This window comes from Eretmochelys imbricata, chromosome 10, assembly GCF_965152235.1.
Source record: "Eretmochelys imbricata isolate rEreImb1 chromosome 10, rEreImb1.hap1, whole genome shotgun sequence".
Lineage (NCBI taxonomy): Eukaryota > Metazoa > Chordata > Testudines > Cheloniidae > Eretmochelys > Eretmochelys imbricata.
In genome coordinates, this window is record NC_135581.1 from 16,109,371 (window position 1) to 16,131,293 (window position 21,923).

The 21,923-nt window shown below is 40.2% G+C and overlaps 1 protein-coding gene across 1 annotated transcript; it reads left to right on the forward strand.

The window, feature by feature from the left end:
- The first annotated feature begins 569 nt into the window (after positions 1–569).
- Positions 570–21,663, forward strand: RAC1 (Rac family small GTPase 1). The gene is made up of 6 exons (XM_077827758.1): positions 570–818; positions 13,028–13,099; positions 13,567–13,684; positions 17,910–17,972; positions 19,685–19,844; positions 20,019–21,663. Exons 1-6 carry the CDS (start codon positions 784–786, stop codon positions 20,147–20,149), a joined length of 579 nt encoding a protein of 192 aa, XP_077683884.1. The 5' UTR covers positions 570–783; the 3' UTR covers positions 20,150–21,663.
- The last annotated feature ends 260 nt before the right edge of the window (positions 21,664–21,923 follow it).

Below are 21,923 nucleotides of genomic sequence, written 5' to 3' on the forward strand. Positions count from 1 at the left end.
CAAGTGTATAGGCCCCATGGTGAGATTAGGGTTGCCAAGCCTCCAGGATTGGCCTGGAATCTCCAGGAATTAAAGATTAATCTTTAATGAAAGATTATGTCATGTGACGAAATCTCCAGGAATACATCCAACAAAAACTGGCAACCCTAGCGGAGCTATGATGCCCTGACACGGTGACTGTCTCACCCAGAGAGGGTCCCATAGCAGGACCCCATGTTGCACTAGGACTGGACAAATACCAGTGGTCACACTAAGGCCTTCTGTGCTCATGAGGAGGCTGAGGCAAGAGCAAGAGACGAGTTCTTCCCCTCCCCCCCGTTCCCTGACTAGGTTAGTAGCACAAACATGGCGGCCGCTCCTAGTCTGAGGTAAGGGAAGGGACACCGAGCAGTGCCGAAAATGGCCGAAGCCAAGCCCGCTGTGAATCACGTGTTGCCGAACACTAACGAAGTTGCGGCAGCGCTCGGGAGAGAGACCCCGAGCTTTTCCGAATGGTTCCGAAGCCGCGTCGCTGACAGGGCGGGGGCAGTCGAGCGGTTCCGAAGGCGGGGCAGCTGGTGCCGAGCGCGGCAAGGCGGATGTGAGCGGAGCGGGAGCTTCCTGTTTCCTTGCAGCGCTCTGCTCTCCCCGCCTTGGGTGGTGGCCGCTGCCTCGTCCCCGCTTCCAGGCACTGAGGGCGGAGGCGGCCAGACGCCGGTGCGGACCCGCGGGCCCTTAGCCTCACGGACCTTCCCGCCAAGGTAGCAGCAGGAGCCGCAGAGACTCGGCCCCGTAGCAGCCCCGATGCAGGCCATCAAGTGTGTGGTGGTGGGAGACGGGTAAGCCCAGAGCGCTGCTACTCCTTCCCCGGCTGGGACCTGACCACACCCTCCGCTCCCCGGGGGTCTTTCCGCGTTGGGTGGCCGGGGCGGGCCTCTCTCCTCTCCCCCGTGCCCAGGGGTCCCCACCCGTGGGGTGTCCGGGGCGGGGCCCTCTTTCCTCCCACCCGGTCCTTGGGGGTCCGTCTTCCCCGGGGGGTGGCTGGGGCGGGCCTCTCTCCTCTCCCCCGTTCCTAGGGGTCCCCACCCGTGGGGTGGCCGGGGCGGGGCCCTCTTTTCCTCCCCCACACTCCTGGGGCCCTGTTCCCCCTGTGGGGTGGCCGGGGCGGGCCTCGTTCCACCTGCTCCATGGGGGCCCACTACTCTCCCCCCCCCCAAACTTTCCACGCCCAGCCCAATTCCTCAGGGCTTCCTGGTGGGAAGGGCATCGTGTACAGGGTATTGTGAAGTAGGTGTTGTTGTAAATAAATATGCAAGAAATTGATGGATCCCTACGCTAGTGCTGGATGACATTGGTACAAAGCCCCCCCCCAAATTGTGTGAGTGGGGTACTCTGTATGAGTGTTGGCCGCGGCAGGTTATTTCAGGGTTGTGGGTGCATGTTGGGAGATCTGTATTGGTGTAGAAGGAGACCCACCAGGGGATGGTATGTGTGAAGGGGTAGTGGTCCTTCTATTCCTATTGACAAATGGGGGGTGGGAGATATGGGATAAGGGGACGGCTTTGGTATTGCTAGGAAATTAGGGTGTTCAAGGCTCCCATGTGGATGTTGGTGAATGAATGGTGGGTGCTCTAGAACTCTGGGTTTATGTGGTGAACAGACAGGTATCCCAAAGGTGGATGATTGGGTGGTGACTTGATACACAGTATTCATGCTTACAAAAATAGTGGCCTTCCCTATATGTTAGTGTGCGAGGGTGTGCACTCCAGTTTGATGCTGTCAAAGAGGTGGCCACTTCCCCAAGTTATTGTAGGGCTATTCCCTTATTTCTGACTGCTTCTAAACCACAATTAGTTTAGCAGTGGACACAACTGTTTTCTCTACTCCCTAATTAGTTATTACATGTATAAACAGTTCTTTCCTACTTTAAAGTTATATAGTAAAGGTACTGTTAAAGTAACTGAATGTAAAACTTATACTTTTATCTCTAACATCTCTTTAAAAGGACTTAATTATAGTAGTGATAAACACTGCCAGTAGTAGTTCTGTGCTTTTACAGCCAAAGATTAAAATTTAGATCAGCTTTTCTCAAACTGGGGTCTGCAGACCCTTGGGGGTCCCCAAGGGTACTCCTGGGGGTCCACGGGCCCTGCTGATCAAATCCTCCCCTTCCCCTATCTCACAGAGGCTATTGAAGCCAAATGGGGAGATTTTAGGCGCTAAAAGTCCAGGGGTGCAACAGAGCTAAGGCAGGCTCCCTACCTGCCCTGGCCCCGTGCCGCTGCTGGAAGCAGCTGGCACATCCCTGTGACCCCGGGGTGGGGAGGATGGAGCATGGGTCTCTGTGTGCTCCCTGAGCACCAACTCCACAGCTCTCATTGGCTGGGAACTGCAGCCAATGGGAGCTGCAGGGGCGGTGCCTGTGGACAAGGGCAGTGTGTGGAGACCCTCTCACACCCCTGAGTAAGAGCTGCTGTCAGAGAGATGTGCTGGTCGCTTTTGGGAGCTGCCCAAGATAAACACCTCCCAGATGGAGCCCTCACCCCCTCCTGCACCCCAACCTCCTGCCCCAGCCCAGACCCTGTATCCAAACTCCCTCCCAGAGCCCTTTCCCCCACCCGCACCGTACCTCCTCCTGCACCCCAGACCTCTGCCCCAGCCTGGTGAAAGTGAGTGAGGATGGGGGAGAGTGAGCAACGGAGGGAGGGGGGATGGAGTGAACAGGGGGTGAGAAGGGGTGAGGCCTTGGGGAAGGGATGGTGTGCGGGGCGGGGCCTAGGGCTGAATGGGGAGGCTTGGGGGTCCCTGAAATATTTTAAATCAAAGTGGGGAATCCTCAGGTTGATGAAGTTTGAGAACTGCTGATTTAGATTATAAACTGAAAGTAGATTGCGATCTCTGCAGGGCAAGGACTGTACTTTACTATGTTTGTAGCTAGTAAGGTAGGGTACTGGTCCTAACTGAAGCCTGTAGGTGCTATTGTAATGCAAAAAATTATCAGCATGTCATATATTCATTGTCTGTAAAGAACTGTGTTACACCTGTGGTACTTTGCATGCCCTGCTGTTATAATAGAAATAACTTTTGGTTATTATTTGTAACGGGATTGAGCCCGAGTTTATGCATAGCTGCTGTCTCCCTTTGTAAAGAACATATTTGAAGGTGTGTATTGTGTGTGTTAGTGCTGAATGATGTTGAATAGGCTTCATAAAGAGAAGCTCTTCCCAGCATCTTGGAAGCATTTTTTTCTTACTAGATGTCAGAGCTCATGGAGCATCACAGGCCAGCTGGAAAACAAGACTTGTTTTATGCAGTTTGATTTTTTCATTGAAACAAAAATCCCAGTGTAGTCTAAGCATAATTGGACATCACAGCAACCCAGTGTAGATAGACTGAGGAGCGTAAGTACGGTTAGAAGAAGTCACCCTCAGCCCTGTGTCATTTAATGTGGTTTTCATCATGTTGGGAATGATCAGTTTTCATTAACATTTAAAATAACTTTTAACAAATGTTGAATTTCAAAATTCATGTGAGATACCTGCCTTGCTCTTATTGCTTGTGCTACACAAGAATGATGTATTGACACGTTTAACAGACTCTTATAGTGCTTGTGGCACCTTAGAGACTAACCAATTTATTTGAGCATGAGCTTTATTTATTTGAGCATGAGCTGTTACTCTGAAACCTGTCTCATAGTGCTGTAATTCATTGGCACTGGTAGGAATAACAACAGATCATTCTTTCACTTAGCTTAAATTAATATAATGAAAGATTTCAGAGTGGCACCCATGTTAGTCTGTATTCGCAAAAAGAAAAGGAGTACTTGTGGCACCTTAGAGACTAACAAATTTATTTGAGCATAAGCTTTCGTGAGCTACAGCTCACGTCAGCATCCGATGAAGTGAGCTGTAGCTCATGAAAGCTTATGCTCAAATAAATTTGTTAGTCTCTAAGGTGCCACAAGTACTCATTCTCTTTATAATGAAAGAGTAAATTACAGTACAGACCCGTTTACGCATGAATCCGCCTAATGCCCGGTAGCGCCATGCCTCCCAGTGCTACCTATTTAACACGCAAGACTCATTAACACGCGGTACAGGAACTTTCTATGTAGCACTACAGATTTGGTCACTAACTCACTGTCCTAGAAGTCAACAGGAAGCGCGGAGCAGAAATGTGTTGTACGTCTTTACCGATATCGATAAAGACGTATCAAGCACGCTTAGTCTTGAGAGAGAGAGATATAACTACTATATATTATATAGTAATATATGTACTACATTAGAAAACTTTAACCGTAGGCCTAATATCTTGGCAGAGGGCAAGCGTCAGCATTCCTACACTGTAAAAGAAAAGCTAGCTGCAATAGATCGAGTAAATAGCGGAGAAACCCAGGCCAAAATTTCAGAAGATATTGGGATTGCCGAATCTACTCTCTGAGAATGGCTAAAAAATGAATCTAAACTGAATGGCTTTGTACAAAATGTCGATTCTGCCACAGGGCTTAAGCGAGAACGTGTGCGCCATTCAGCAAAACCCACAATAGACAAAGCCATGTGCATGTGTTTTGCTCAGGAAAGGCTGAAATGAATGCCGCTAAGTGGGCCAATTCTTCAAGCCCAAGTGACAAAATTTGGAAATTTAACTTGGGATGGAATCATTCCAAGCCTGCAGGGGGTTTATAAGTCGTTTTAAAAAGCGTCATGGCATAGCGCAGGTATCGATTTCTGGAGAAAGCCGATGAATCGGCCGCGAATGCATTTCATTTGCGGCGAATGACAGACTCTATAAGAGAAGAAAAAAAGTGAGCCAGAAAGAGCAGAAAATAAGTGTGTTTTTTCTAAGCGAATCAGATGCTTTTTTCAGCATGGCCCTCTTAACCCGCGGTCCATTAACACACGGTCGTGACGCCTTGACTCTTGACATCCGCGCGTAAACGGGTCTGTACTGTAACTTTGATTTTTAAATCAACATCTTAATTCTTTGTCTAAAATATTTTATTAAAATGAATATTTTTTCCATTAAATATTCTGAACGAATGAAATCTACCTGGGTTCAAAAAAGAGTAAGATACATTCATGAAGGATTGGTCTATCAGTGGCTGTGAGCCAAGATGGTTCAGGGATGCAACCCATGCTTGGAGCTACCCTTAACCTCTGACTGCAAGAAAACAGGAGTGTATCACTCCAGAATTGCTCTACTCTGTACATTCTCTCTGAAGCTCTGGTCCTTGCCACTGTTGGAGGCAGGATACTGGACTAGATGGACTATTGGTCTGACCAAGGATGGCAGCTCTTATGTTCTTAGCAATTTTTTTCCTATTCACTTTTAAAATTTGATGAATAAAGAGCAAACAAGTATAACACATTTATATAACAACTCTTCACAATGTGTTGTTAATTTACAAGCTAATCGTACCAATACTTAAATTGTGATTGTGTAGAATATGAATGGTTAATAAATAAATCAGTTGTTCATATTACACATTTTACAAACGGGTTTCAGAGTAGCAGCCGTGTTTAGTCTGTATTCGCAAAAAGAAAGAGAGTACTTTTGGCACCTTAGAGACTAACCAATTTATTTGAACATAAGCTTTCATGAGCTACAGCTCACTTCATCGGGTGAATTCAGTGGAAAAAGTTTTCCTTTTATAAAAATCTCACTAACTTAACATAGCAAATTGCATTTAAACAAATTTTGCCAGACCTAGTGTTGCTGCTAATAAATTTAAATGCTGTTTTCCATGTTTTGAAAAACACTTTAAAATGTTGAATAGAAGGTAACCATGTTGTATGTGGTGGCTCATTCAACAAAAAGTATACAACTTACTAAAAAAGAAATAAAGTGGTCCTATATAAGTATAATCCCACTGCAACCATTTTCAGAATTATTTTTCTTCTCTTCATTTTCTTGAAAACTAAAATGGTGTAATTAGCTTAAATTTTATATATGCTATTGAGCGAAGGGCTGACATTCAATTTGTTTGCCTTTCTTAATGCAGGTGCTTCAGAAACTTTGCTGTCTGAATGGGGTCTTGATCTGTGTGTTCCCATTTTGATAACTCTTTATATCCATGGTTGCATTTTTTCCATATTTCATTACCTAATTCTGTGTTTTGACATTTAACTAGCTGCTTTTTTTTTTTTTTTTAAAGTACCAGCTTATCAGGTGATCTAGAACAGGGGTGGCCAACTTGAGCCTGAGAAGGAGCCAGAATTTACCAATGTACATTGCCAAAGAGCCACAGTAATACATCAGCAGCATCCCTTCAGCTCCTCCCCCCACCCCGCCCTGGCTCCCAGTGCCTCCCACCCATGGGCAGCCTGCCAATCAGCGCCTCCCCCTCCCTCCCCGCACCTCCCGATCAGCTGTTTCGTGATGTGCAAGAGGTTCTGGGGGACAGCGGGGAGAAACAAGGGTACTGCCGGCTCAAGGGAGGGGGTGAGAAGGGGTGGAGTGCGGGCAGAGCCAGGGGTTGAGCAGTGAGCACCCCCTGGCACATTGGAAAGTGGGCGCCTGAAGCTCCAGCCCCAGAGTCGGTGCCTATACAAGGAGCCTCACGTTAATTTCTGAAGAGCTGCATGTGGCTATGGAGCCACAGGTTGGGCACCCCGATCTAGAAGAAATATCTAAAAATGATTTAAAAATATATATGGAATAATAGAAATAACTTTTGGTTATTATTTGTAACGGGATTGAGCCCGAGATCCTGATTTGCTTACATATACATATTAATTTGTGTATTCTTTGCCAAATTCTGCTAGAAAAAACAAACAAGGATATATAAATGTACATGTGTCATTGCTACTACTAAATTTCAACATTTATGAACTGTTTGTCTTTAGCATTATGCCTGAACTGATATTTATTGGTCACACAGTTGGTTAGAAAAGCACAGCAGTATCTACGTACATGACGTTTTTGCGCTCATATTTTTGGCCTTGTATCCATCTTTACAATGAAGATGGTTTCGGAGTGATAGATGGCAACTGTTGCTTTGTGAATTATTTTATTATGCAGAGAAATAAGATTGTATAATGTGCAACACTTTTCTGCTACTTACTTCGATATTCTTTATAAGGAATTCTTATTGAAGATGAGAATTTGGTACAAAAGCATTGATACCAGTTATTTTTAGCAGAGTATTTTGCTTTCATTCAGGCTTGTTTAGATACTTCCCTAACTGAAACATCTAAACAACTGCTTATTGTTATGGAATCCTGAGCGGTTTCATCTAATGAGAGGGGACAGTTCTGCAGTGGAAACAAACTGATTACTAGGCACCACAGAAACAGCCAGACCTCTCATTGTACTGTAAAGGTTTTTGTCATCCTTAATATATACTTACAACTGAAGCAGTGGCTTCCCTTTGGTGAATACAGTTGAAATTGCTTTCCTTAACACAAAGATTTTCATTGACTCAAAGTCAATATTTAGTATAAATCAAAGCTGTGACACATTTGATTCAATAGTTAATGGTTAGCTTTTCTATTGTAAACTGTCCTCTGAGATTTAGCTGTAAAAAAAATTCTCCCGGGTGGAAAGTTGACTTTGAGTTTCATCTTGCAAATTACTAACCTTGAATTTAGTAAAATATCAGGTAGATTAGACCACAAACTTATAGTTCTTGTTATATACTTAAAAATAATGTTTTTCCTACTGAAGTGTTTAGGGCGCTATACGTAAGAATAAACAATACAGTATTCCTCTCAGACACAAGATTTTAAAAAACAAGTAGTACAAACTTAACTGCAAAAAGGTTCAGTTTTTTGCTTGGATTTATATCAGTATGGCAGCATTGTTCTAGTGCATAAAAGCCAATTGTAGCTTCATTGTCCAAGCTCAATGAAGTGCAGAAAGTAAACAAAATAAATAGTGAGAAGTAAACCTTTCAGTTGATCTAAGGTATCAATAGAACAAAGGAAATTTAAAAAAATATTAACTTGGCAATATCCCTTTAAAACAAAGACAATTGGCTTGTTCTAGTTCAGTGCAAATATTCCAAATTGTTTCCAGTAGTGAAGCATTCCTGTAGTATGGTGGTTCTTTAACTTTCATTTTGCTGAACACTTCAACCTTTCCCATAGCAGTCTGTCTGTCAACTTTGGGGCCGCTAGAGAGGCTATTGGGGGTTGGAATTTGGGGAGCTGCTGTTACAACACGCTTCTGAATTTAAAAATTAAAACTGGGTAGAATTCTGGTTCATCTAGAACAGTGCCTTTTGGGAACGAAATTTAGGATTTAGTTCTCAGAACTGGTAGAATAAGATATTTGATTATTTCAAATAAAAGCTCCCATCACAGAGCCTCTTGGCTCTGAGTAGTGTTAAACTCACAAAACAAGTACACAGCTTTTTGACCAGTGTCAATGCTAGAAGAGTTTCATCTACTATTTAAATTATATGAATTCTGAGAGGAGAGAAGAGATGGGCCTTACACTGTGTACTGAAGGTCCATACTCTGGTTCAGGTGGACTAGTGGGAGAAATACATTCCACAGGGAAAAAGCCTTTCCAGGAGGATTCTACCAATTCTTGGACATCTAAGTTAAGGAAACTGTTAACCCAAGTGCCTCAATTGGCCTCCATTGCCATTGTTGCAAACAAGTGCCGTGTTCTCAACTGTAAAATTTTGGAAAATCTCCAGTTGTCATACTACTGCCTACGCAGATCCAGTGGTGTTAAAATTGGAGGGAATATTAATGTAGACTGTCTGCCAGCATTTTCACCACAGTGCCATCTAGCCCTGCTCAAACCAAATCTAGTGTTGTGCAAGACTTCCCAAAAATTGCTAGTGTAGATATTCTTGGGTTTCCAGGATCCAAACCATGTAAAGTTTTATAGATCAGTCAACACCTTGAATTGCACCTGGAAGCAAATAGGGGTTCAGTGCAGTCTTGGGAAACTTGGGGTAATATGCTCTGTGGAACACAGTGAAACCAGAATTATGCAGTCTCCTGTCTGCCTGTATTCTCTCAAATTAATTTTAAAACTTTCCATGATTTACAGACTATATTTCCTATTACAGCCTGATGCTACCAACTACCGTTGATAGGATTGGAAAGCCATGGTTAAATAGTTGCTAGAAATTTTGTTGACTATTTTCAGATTAGTCATTTCCCCCCGATTAGTCATTCTATTAATGCATCTTAATCTAAAGTTTCTGTGTGTAAGGGATTTCCACTCACTATATGATTACAGCTCTTCCCTAGAAGAGTTGCCTTCATTCAGACTCTAAGCACTTTTCAAATGAAGTGTATTAACATAATATTGAAACAGGAGATGAGGAATAAATGTAATGTAGGTTACCATAGCAAAGGTAGGCATTAAAGTTTTATTTCTGAGTTGGTAACCATACACATCTGATTCATAGGGCAGAGAGCCAAGAGGCTAGAGATGCAGGAAACCTAGAATGGAACAAGCCTGAAACACAGGGCTTTTGAACTTGTTTTTTCTTGTTGATTTAATGACTTAGCCTGATTGTTGTGTGGCTTTGTAGCACCAGGCAGTTCTTTTAATTCTTTTAAGCCTGGAATGAAATCTTTCACCACCACCTTCCTGGGATGCTCTGAATAACCCACAGCAGACTCACTATTCCCACTGCACAGTGAGCTGGAAAGGAAGACGTGAGGGCCGAAAATTGCTCTTCATTCACTGTTGCAAATAATGAGTGGAATATTCTTACTTTTCAATACCTATCAAACCAGTGGTCTTAAATTTTATATTCAAATTGTTTATACTTATTGATGTCTTATGGGACCTATTGCGAATGGGGCATCAGGTGAAACATGCTCTGGAATCTTAACAGTATTGCCTCCAGGTCCTAAAGAAGCCTCCCATAGAATATGGGACATTGGTGCTCCAGAACTTCTAAGGTTTAAAGCTTTGATGACTTATTTATAATCTGGACCTATTCTATTCCTATTCTGTGGCACTCTGAAAGGCCTAGGTCCATACATACTCTTTACAATTTCCCTTTTGGAAGTGTTAATATCCTGGACTCGGACTCTTACAGGTATGAAGTCTAAGAATACTCAATTGGTTTAATGATATTAAAACAATACAACAGGCTCCTGTTTTCAGAGAATGCTGGTTTACTTCAAAACTCCTGGAAACTCCCAATTTGTGTAGAAAGATTTATAATATTTAGAGTGATGTTCACCTTAAAATCACTTTGCAAACATTATTCCTCACAACAACCCTGTGAGGTAAGTAATTATCCCTATTTCACAGGTTGGGAAAACTGCAAAAGGGTCTGTGATTTGCTCAAGGGCACTGTTTTACAGCTGGGATTAGAATTTGGGAGACTCTGGCTCCTAGTCCTGAGCTCGACTGACTAGACTTTACTCCTCTTTCCTTTTATTTAAATACACCTCGTCATTTCTCTGTTATATGCTGGGAATGCTAAACTTTTAGGACTGCCATGAAGGTGCAACTTTACTGCCTCTGTTTTCATAATGATAAACTGCAGCTGTTTCTGCTTCATTTCAATATGCCACTGGAGTGAATCCTTGAAGTAAGCATTTACTGGCTGCCCAGGGATCATCCATCCCTGGTCCAATCTCATTAACTTCCAGATCCTGAAGCAAATCCCAGTTTCCCATGTGTTCCTGATTGAGAATTTGCTAGGCCACTTTTTTGCATACATCTTAAAGCCACCAGAAAGACATCTACTACAGTAAAATATGCAAAACTGAGGCTTACTAAGTACAGAATTTAATGCCATAAATTAGAGGTGTATCTGAGCACAAAATACAGTGCAAATTTCAGGTGGAAATTGCAGCTAATATAACAGAAGAGAGTTGAAATTTAGACTTTCCTTACTGCTTCAAAATTTGTGTGAACAATTTATATAATCAAATTATAAGAGTTTATATCTTGAGTGATGAGAAAAAACTTCATTAGGTGGGACAAAAAGCTACAGCATATTGAGCATTATGCTGTGTGTCAACCCGCCACTGAGGGCTCATCTGTGGCAGCACTTTAACATGGTTTGTGTGGTTACGAGGGGCGCAGCTGCCAGTGCTGAAACTTGCTGTGCTCGGGGGGGAGTCTTTTCACACCCCTGAACAAGAAAGTTGCAGTGCTGTAAATTGCCAGTGTAGACAAGCCCTGAGTCAGAAACAGTTAAAAATTACATATGGACATGTGGGATAGATTCCCAGATAGGCACTAGCATGGGCAGATCACAACGGCCTTGCTTAAGAGTCTAGTTTTATCGGTCATTAAGAACAATTGAATAGCTTGTCAAGCAAACAAAGTATTGTTGAATTGATTAAGAAAGTGTATTGGAGGAACCTGTTGCAGGCAGAGTTGCAATGTACACAGTAACTTGTAGCTCTGACAGAGCACAGGGTCCACCTAACCTGCTTTCATTGTTGAATCACTAGAGATGATTAGTAGGTATTGGCTGTTGCAAAGATTATAAAAATATTCAAACAAGGTCTTTTTACCTTTGGAAAGGAAAGAGGAAATCCACATTAAAGTAAGTAGATGCTTTCACAAACCAGACAAAATATGTAGTCATTGTGGTGATAGTAAATATGATAAAACTGCCACAGGTGTTAACTCATAATGTTTTAAAGCCAGAAATCCTATGTATATTAAAGCCCTTGACAAAAATCCTTTTGTAAGCCTTGCAGTAATATTTTTCCTCATGCAAAAGCTAAAGGACATTTGATTAGCTGCTAGGATTTCTTTCTGTAACAACTAAGTACTAAGGTAAGACTTCACAGCAGATAACCTGACTTCAGTGAGTTTCTTAACCATGTGAGAGAGAGAGTATAAGAGTTGCATGAGTCATAGCGTAATGGAAGGTTATACTTGTAAGTACAGCAAGGATTAAAATGCTGCTGATGCATATATTTTGGACAATCAGTATTTGGTGATAAAACATCTGCCTGAAAATACTTTGCCTTTTGAATAGAAGTTCATCTGTTCAAGTGAGGAATAAGCATCAGGAAGAACATAATCCCTTGATGACATTATCTTCTTTGCAGCAGCTAATAATTGCAGAAGTGATCCTTTGGAAAACGTTATAATATCAAAGGAGGATACTCTTCAAATGAGGAACAAGTATCAGGACCAGATGAACTCTTAAGCATTAGAAACCTAATTTTTATGAAATTTTAGTCTGTTTCTCTCTCTCAAAAAAAAGTTATGTAGTCAAACCTTAATTATCCCAACCCTTGTTAATTGAACCTGTTACCAAAGGTAACAAAGCTACCTGCCTTAATATTTGAGTTTAGGTAACGCTGTGGAGAAGGGAGCTGGCTATCAGGTCTTCAAAGAAATCCAGAACATAAGCTTTCTCCCCAATTATCTGGAGGAGTTTGGGTTTTTTTGTGGGAGAATCTTTGCATAAGTTGGATATAATGTTAGGATAGAATTAGCTCTACATGAGTTTTCCATGATATGTCTGTGGGTTTCTAAGGAAGTGATAATGCATACAGGATCTCATTCTGCCATTTTAGCAGATGTTGGTGAGGACTGCTACTCCTGTTTCCTCAACCCCTAAAATGTGGCATTTTGAGAAGAAATTGGCAATAGTTTCTTAAAAGTTAACTGGTGTAAGGAAAATAAAGTTGAGTCTTGTAAAAGGAATAACAACTTTAAGTTGAATTAAGGGTGGGGGGAGAGATTCCTTTCAGTTTTATAAATTTCAAGAACTTGTGCTAATGATAGGTATATCAGTACTGTTCAGGGAGTAAAATTGGTCATTTGACAGCAGAAATTGGTTTTCTGGTTAAGACATATGACTTTTTTGTAGCTAAAATCCAAACAAAGTCTGGTGACTTTTTATTGACCCTTCATATTTTAGGAGATCTTACATTATTTGGCTCTGTCTGCCACTGAAGCTTAAGTTTATCTTCTGACTGATGTGTTTACTATTGGAAAGCCACAGTCACAGAACTTTGAGCACTGACAATTCAAGTTTCAGCTTAATCTCACTTCAAATGGCAAAATGAAATGGTTTCTGTTGAAGGGCTGTTTATTCTCCCTTGCATATAAGAGAGAGCACTTAACCATGAATATACTTTCTCTTTTACAGTGCTGTAGGTAAAACATGTCTACTCATCAGTTACACAACCAATGCATTTCCTGGAGAATACATACCCACTGTGTAAGTATATCAATAAAACCTTATGAACTAATTTATGTCAAAGTCTGTATACTAGCCACTGTTAGTGGTGGTGGATTTTAATTGTGTACATCAGTTGAAAACATCACCATTTAGTTTTCTCTTAATAAAAGCTTAACTCAGCATCTAGATTTATTTAAGAGTATTTTTGGCTTCTTGGGTTTACTTTTATATTTGGTGTCTGTGATATGTGGTGGTATCCATGTGGTATTTATTTATTGTACATTTTTATCAGCTCACTTCCACTATGCCCACTAATCAATTTATACTGGGACTACATTTGATGGTGGAGATGGATGGATTAGAGTTTGACTTTTTCCATCTGTAATCTTTGTGACTAGGATTTTACAGAAGATCTTAGCCTTTGTAGTTTACTGTAAAAGATAAATTTATTGGCTTGCTATTATTCACAGAAAAGACTTGAACTAATCTTTTTTTTAATTCTGTAGCTTTGACAACTACTCTGCTAATGTAATGGTTGATGGAAAACCAGTCAACCTAGGTTTGTGGGATACAGCTGGACAAGAAGACTATGACCGATTACGTCCATTATCCTATCCACAAACAGTAAGACTTATACTATGAGATATTTGAAAGCATGTATATAGCCTAAATAGCCCTATAAATGTCTGATTGCTTCTTTCTTGAATCATGCTAAGATTTTTAACACTTCATCATATTAAGATATCAAATTTAATGGTAAAATTGAACTCTGGTGAGTTCCATCTGAATGCTGCAGCCATAATACTTGGGTCTTGTATCTGTCTGCAATTGAAGAGATGTCGAAACCTTCACACACACACGCACTTATTTTTCATACACTGAGGCATGCTGGCTGTATGTGCAATTGGAGACCCACAATTGACTAGAATATTTAATTGAAAAATAAATTTTGATGAATTGAGTAGTCTTAATAGAAAGTCTGTTGATTAAGGTTAGAGTCCCTGCCAAAAGCAAGATCTGGTTCTTGGGCATGCTGTTTGGCTCCAGTCTGACACTCATTGCTAAGCACTTGATGTCATTCAGCTTCATTTGATTTGGTATTAAATGTGAAAGAGCCACACTCTCTTTTCTTGGGGTTGACATGGGGTATGTTAGAGCTCTTAAATTATTTCAGGCCAAGAGTATTTATGATACACTTGTAATTTCGATGATAACATCAGGAGAAGTGTATTTGTGTTTTGTTGCTTGTAACTAGTTAAATCCTGAACCTGCATAGACCGTGCCTTGTTCCTTCTGTATATGGAAGATGACGTAGTCTGCTCTAGTCTCTCAAGTGCAGTTGCCACCACAGCTCAGCTAATCTCTTTAGATACTAGTTTCCTAAAGCTATTTTCTGTCAAACTCGGTGGTCTTCTTTTGAGCTAGACTTTATCTGATAGAACTGTCCTTCAGCTAGAAGAAAGTGGTAAACTTAGAGTTATTGCAGCTTTCTCATAGTAATTACTAGCCATTATAAATGGTCTGAAACTATATTTCATGTTCTCAAATATTAAAATGCAAAACTACTTCATTTCTTACATAATTTCATTTCTCTGTGGAATAAGATGGATTTCACTCAGTGAACTCTAACTTAAATTTTTGTAGTTCATTCGTCTTAATTCAGTTTTCATTCATACGCTATGGTCACTAGTCCTCACAATAAGGCTTTCTTCTCAACCATGAGACCAGAGACTGATACAAACCTGTCAACTATAGGTGGTCCCTACAAAACTTCCAGAGATCTCTGCTTCTGCGAGGAAGAAAATCCAGCAGTTATCTCTGCACTCTCTCGTATGCAGGAGCAGTAGTGGGATATTTAAAACAAAGGAAACTCCCAGGCTTGTTTAGGAGACTCTCAGCACCTTAACAACATCTCTTTTCTTCTAACATGGTGGTTCTCAACCAGGGGTACATGTACCACTAGTGGTACACAGAGATCTTCCAGGATGTACATCAACTCATCTAGATATTTGCCTAGTTTTACAACAGGCTACATAAAAAGCACTAGCGAGGTCAGTACAAACTAAAATTTCATACAGACAATGATTAATTTATACTGCTCACTGAAATGTAAGTACAATATTTATATTCCAATTGATTTATTTTATAATTGTATGGTAAAAATGAGAAAGTAAGCAATTTTTCAGTAATAGCGTGCTGTAACACTTTTGTCTGATTTTGTAAACAAGTAGTTTTTAAGTGAGGTGAAACTTGGGGTACACAAGACAAATCAGGCTCCTGAAAGGGATACTGTAGTCTGGAAAGGTTGAGAACCACTATTCTAAAAGACATCACAAGGTGAAGAATGGCTCATTGGGAACCCACCAAATTGTGAGAAAAGGTAGAACTTTAAAGTGTATTGAACTGTCATGTGCCAAACCTATGTACAGGGGGACAAAATGTTTGTTCAACCTGCTGGGCACTCAATCAACAGATCAGTTATAGTAAATAAAGAAATGTGAGTTGATAAAGACCTGGTGTTAGAAGTTGATATTTGTTCTGCACCCAAGGTGATGTAGTAATAACTTCCTTCTCACATGGCTTTGCAATGTTTTGACACTAATTCACACTTTAAACTTCACTGCTTTAATGTATTCTGTTCTCACTGTATGGAAAATCTTTGAGGATTGGTAAACGTGACACATGAATGAGAGGAAAACTTCTTATCTAATTTTTTACTGTGTGACTCTTGTCCACTCAAGTGTGGTTTAACTTTTTTTTTAAAAGAGATGAGCATGCTTAGCAGTGTTTGCTGTTCCTAGTCATCTTTATCAATATAGGTAGCTAAATCTACAGCTTTAGAAGAAATAGTTCTAGTGGGTTTTTCTAGATGTCTGGTGACTTCCAAGGAAGATAGCCTTTTGAGAGGGAAAGCTGTGTTGTGAGGATTGGTGAGAATAGTAATGCTGAGAAGAAATGGTCAGGTAATAGCAAACTTTTTACATTAAAGTTACTCCTAAACTTAATTTGTCTCATACTGTTGTTAGGTTGGAGGAACCAATGATAACAATTTAACTTCCAGTCTGAAAGATCAACCTATTGCCGTATGTAAAACTTTCAATAAACTTAAGTTCCAAGTTCTGTTGCCTTGTTTTTCTCACAATAATACAGTGATAAATTGGCCCCTATTTTATTAAACAATAGTTGTTCCCTTGTACTTAAACTTTAACTCTTGGGACACTATTATTACTTTATAGGTCTGAGCACTCACTACTATCATACCTCTTTAAATCAATGCTTTTCTTAAGAGTAAAGTTTTTCTTAAAGTTAAAATGTGTTTTCCTCCTGTGTTTTGGATTAGATTTTTAATACAGAAGGGTAACCTGAAAGTTGCAAATAACCCATAGAACTTCCTGTACACGCAAACATTTTGATTACCCGGAATTAGTAAAGGGGTGAAGTGAACCTGCACAACATGCAGAACTAGAGATTTGCCATAAACTTGCAGAACTGGAAAAATTAAGTAGTGGCCATAGTATCATATTATGTGATATTGCCCATCTTTCTTCTTCTGGTGTCATGGCTGGGGAAACTTGCTGGGGTGATGCATGAAGGACTGGGTTGCAAGTGCTTAGCAGTGCAGATGTCAGAAGGAAACCTAACAGAAAGCCTTGAAATGCCGTACAATCAACTAACATTCTGAAATGCCTTTGATTCCTTAATAAATTTGTGTTTTTATTTGTATTTACTCCAATATGAAAAGTGGGTCAAGGAAAGCTGGAGCTTTGAGTAATACTTTGTTCAGGTGTAAGATTTATGTAGGAAGATTGCAGTAATCTTCAGATGACCAGATTTAGAAATGAATCTTCTAGTTAACCAAATTTAAACACTTTCTCAAAATAGGTTAGAAGCAATCAGGATATGAAGCCTTTGACATTTGTATTTTGTTGCATTTGCACATTAATCTTATTATTTCCCATCTCTTCTATCTTTCCCTCAATGATTTTTTTTTTTTCCACTCAGTCTCTTCCTTGCAATAAAATTCATCCCTCCCTCAACTGAAAGGCAAGGGGATGACTTTTTAAAAGGTCTTTCTTCTCTGGTCCAATCACTAAGGAATGGAGTAGGCTAGTAAGATTGGTTTGCACTCTGAATTTTTTTACATGCCTGATCCTAGCTGGGAGGGAGGAGGGAAACCCTACAGTGTTTCACATTAACATTCTATATAATAGATTCAGAACTCACACAGGATTCATTTAATCTGTGCACAACAGTAATAATCTGCAAATTGTGTACTGGATGCAAGAAAATGTCTGCTTAGATGGTTTAAGGATATTTTACATAGAAGTAGTCATTTAAAGCTGGCCAGCTGACGTGATTTCTCAGAGCCATACTCCACGTTGCACCCATTCCCTCAGACCAGAAAATCTCCCCTGAACTGGTATGATTTTGCTTTCAGAAGTAATGGAGCAGTAACACTTAAGCACACACCTAGCACATTAGTGCAGGATGTTATTTAAATCTTAAATCACTTGGCCTTTCATTGTGTCTAAGCTGAAAGGGAGACAGGAGACTGCAATTCTAGTGACTCTTCTCTTACTGTTATCCACAAAATTCTATTTCTCCTTTCATCAAAATGTGATGGGCTCCTCCAGGGTTCTACTATTTTTTCAGTATCTGAATAGCTTAGCAAGAGTTGAGGTGCTGGGAGTAAAATTTTGAAATGCTAACATACTGCTAGCACAACTATTCTAGCAGTTACTGACTAGATGTCTGCAGTAGCTGAATAGAAACCTATTTTATATTAAAGAAGATACCGTTTGTTCTCCAGTGGTTACTGTACTGGGCTAACTCAACATTTGTTTTGTAGGATGTCTTCTTAATTTGCTTTTCCCTTGTGAGTCCCGCATCCTTTGAAAATGTTCGTGCTAAGGTAAGTGTAGGCTAGTGTCCCCTTCTTTCCTTGGAGAGACTAATCACTGTACTGTTTCTTAGGGCACAGCCTGTATCCTTTGCTTTACAGTAGGAATTAAAGGAAAAACTGGGTTCACATGTTCTATGAAATTCTTGTGTGAAGACATCAGTAATGATGGAGTTTAGCAGGTGTCATTTAAATTACATGACTGAACAATGTTTGCAGTGTTGTAGCTGTGTAGGTCCCAGTATATTAGAGACACAAGGTGGGTGAGGTAATATCTTTTATTGGACCAGCTTCTGTTGGTGAAGGAGACAAGCTTTTGAGCTGCACAGAGCTCCTTCCTCTTCAGGTCTCTGCAAGTTTATGACCTGAAGAAGAGCTCTATGCAGCTCAAAAGCTTGTCTCCTTCACCAACAGAAGTTGGTCCAATAAAAGATATTACCTTGCCCACCTTGTCTCTCTGATTAAACAATGCTACTTTACCTGTAAAGGAGAAATCCAGAATTTTGCTGCTTTCGGCCATGTCAGTTGCTTAATCTTAAAAGTTCCTTTTAGCAGTGCAGTGCACCTGCTACAGTTCAAACTAGAATCTTTTTCTTTGATGTGAGATGGTAAGGAAAAAAGTAATTGACAAAACAGATACAGTTAAGAAGATGATAAAATGTAAGTCGGTTAAATGGAATACACAAATCTTATAAACCTGTTTTAAGATATCAGGTGGTATAGGGAGCTCTTAAAGGCACATTTGAAAGCAAAGAATTTGGAAAAGTGCGTAGGCAAAAGGGGCAAATTTTGGTGGTCATTGAAGACTTGATCTAGGCTCTGCACTTTGCCTGCTGACTAACCAGAAAATCAGCTGGCATTCAGAACCTTATTTTAGTCCTGTCACATTTCCATTGGCAAGGAGAAATGATCCATTCTGCATGATGGAGAGCTGTCGCAGATGGTCTATTATCGTGAATGTATTCTCTTCTCCTTGTTTTGCAAAGCCACAACAGGATTTTTCAGCCTGTAGAAGTCAACTGTCCTGGATAAGAAAGGCGTTAAGTCTCTCTGATGTTAAATGCTGGATGCCATGCTTGTTGGCTCAGGTTCACAAAGCCAAAATGTAGCTGCCTTGGGGTGATTCCCTTTATCTTTGTTATGCTTAATATTCAATGAATCTTGAACAAGGGGATATATTTCAATTTGGGCACGTATTGATTTTACAATTTACAGTTTATTGAAAGATGTGGGAGGGTATTTCTTCCACCCACCCACCCACCTATTCTGGGGTATCTCTGCTTGTAATTACACTTCTGAGCCCAGCTGGACTTTAACTGAAATTTTTCTGCTAACTGTTAAATTGCCCGAAAAGTTTCCATACTCCTGTCAAACCAGTGAACAAAGGGCATTTCCACTGAGTATTGACTACTTTCTGGACCAGCTGGCTGCATGAGGCCCAATTAGCACACAGCTGCGGCCCAGCTCAGCTGTGTGCTAAAGGCCATGGGTGAGCCCGGGGTCCCAGGTAATAAGTTGAGAACCACTGGTCTGGACAGAGTGACTGTCACTTGTCTTGTGGTTAGAGAAGGCATATTTTGGGGGAATCTCATCTTTAATTTCTTTGCCCCACATTTCTACCTACCTTACTGGAATGTTGTGAGTCTTTAATGATTTGTAAAGTGCTCTGTGGGTCTTATATGACAGTTGCTACACAAGTACAAACTTGCATCCTTTTTTTGCAGTGGTATCCTGAGGTGCGACACCATTGCCCTAACACTCCCATCATTCTAGTGGGTACCAAACTTGATCTTAGAGATGATAAAGACACTATTGAAAAGCTGAAGGAAAAGAAATTGACTCCAATCACCTATCCGCAAGGCCTTGCCATGGCAAAAGAGATTGGTATGATTTTTACTGAATTACATTGACTCTACCTGAAATTCATTGTATAGGAGGAGACTTTAATTTTAAGAGGAGATACTTTTAACTGACCAACTGCCAAAAACAGAAACAAGGGTGTCTTTGGCACAATGTAGAGAATTGTTTTGTAACTTCAAACCTTCTGGCTTTCTGCAGGTGCAGTGAAATACCTAGAATGCTCAGCACTTACACAGCGAGGCCTCAAGACAGTATTCGATGAAGCTATTCGAGCAGTTCTCTGCCCCCCTCCTGTAAAGAAGAGGAAGAGAAAATGTCGTCTGCTGTAAATGTTACCCTGCCCCACCCCCACTCCGAACCTAGTGTGCTTTGCTCAGAACAAGGGAGCATTCACATTCAATGCCAAGTTTTTCTGTTATAAATTAGTTCTCTTCCATAAAATTTTTGAACCAATCAACAATTTCATGGTTTCATTTGTTTAAAGTATGAGAACTGCTTTTCAAATTCTACTACAAGTGAAATCCTAAAAAATGACAAACCTATGTAAAGCCTTATTTTTAAAGTCCTATTCTTGCTCAGATTAATCAAGTGTTGCCAAACTATCTGCTGAATTAAGTTGTGTTGTTGTGCTATGAGCACTAAGCCCTAAACTATTTTTAAGACTCTTGTCTTTAAGAAAACTCTAATGTCTGTAGGAAATGCAAAACACTCTAGTTTTTCACAACTATGTAACAGTACAGTATCCTTAGGAAAATGTTGCAGTCTAATGTAAACATTTTCTCAACCTGTGGTTGTTGCATAGTATTGTATATCCAACCTAAATGATTAAGATAATTGACTCTATGACTGACAACCTTAGTCACAGTAAAAAATGCTTTATCCCTGGTAAGGGATCGGTTACAATGTAGTTCTTGCTGCTGTGATTAAAAATAAATATTCTTACTGAAGTATATGTACTCCTCTTGACAGCATTGTATTGTGATGGGTAGGTGAAACACATCTGGTTTGATCAAGTGATATTGCCAGACAGTATTTTGACACTGTACAGACCAATTTACACTACATTGTCAACTGAGTGGTTAAGCTGAATAGATTTTTGTCACAGGTAAAATCTGTAACAGTAAAATTAACTTGTCACAAATATGCAGTAGGTGAAAAAGTGGTTGGTGTTTATAGGTAGGTTTTTTTTTAATTAATTTTCAAGTAGGGCACAACTTTCAAACAACTTTGAACTGGTCCATTCCCACAGATGTTATACTTAGTAAATGCTTTTCTTGTAGAATTTCTTCTTTTTGAGCAATATAACTTGTATTTTAAAACCTTTCTGATATATTAGCATTTTGTGCTTTTTGTAGATTAGAAAGTTTACGCATATCCTTATTTTCCTGTTACTTCTGATCCAGTAAGTTACGTGCTTTCTGAGGAGCTTTCTTTAGTCTTCTAGTCATTAGGTGTAAAAATCATGTGAAACAGCTTTACAAGTTTTAGTAATTTTTATACTTTTGACCTCCTTAAGCTCTGAACCTTCTCAAACATTACTTTGCCAGGTACCCCAACACTAACATGACTAATGCTGACAATTGTCCTTTAGCTCACCTACATGTGCATCACAATGATTTATCTGGTAATGATAACTTGGGTCTGTGAAGTTCTGTAACTTAGTGCTAACAATGTTCTGTACATCCTAAACTGGCAAGAATACAATGTTGAACTATACCCTTTCAACCACTAGAGCAAAATTTAAAAATCAAGTTGCAAAATTGTGAAGTTTTTCCATTGATCTTTTGCTAATGCAGTTAGCAGTATGTTTTGCATGTATGACTTAATAAATTCTTGAATCATGTCATTGGTAATGCTTGAATTTTTGTCTAAATGTTCTTAAATCTTTTGCAAAGTGTGTGTGCTTGCTATTATAGCTGTTTGGAACTGGCTGTCTTTCAGTAATATGTAAGTACATGCTCTTCAAAACAAATGAATTACAGGTTGCTAGATGTCATGGGGTTAGGGATTTTTAAAAAAAACACTACTTCTCTGGTCACTAGCCCAAGAACGGTGCTGAGAGAAGTTTGCTGGCCTTGACAGTTTTCCTTGCATGTTGTAGGA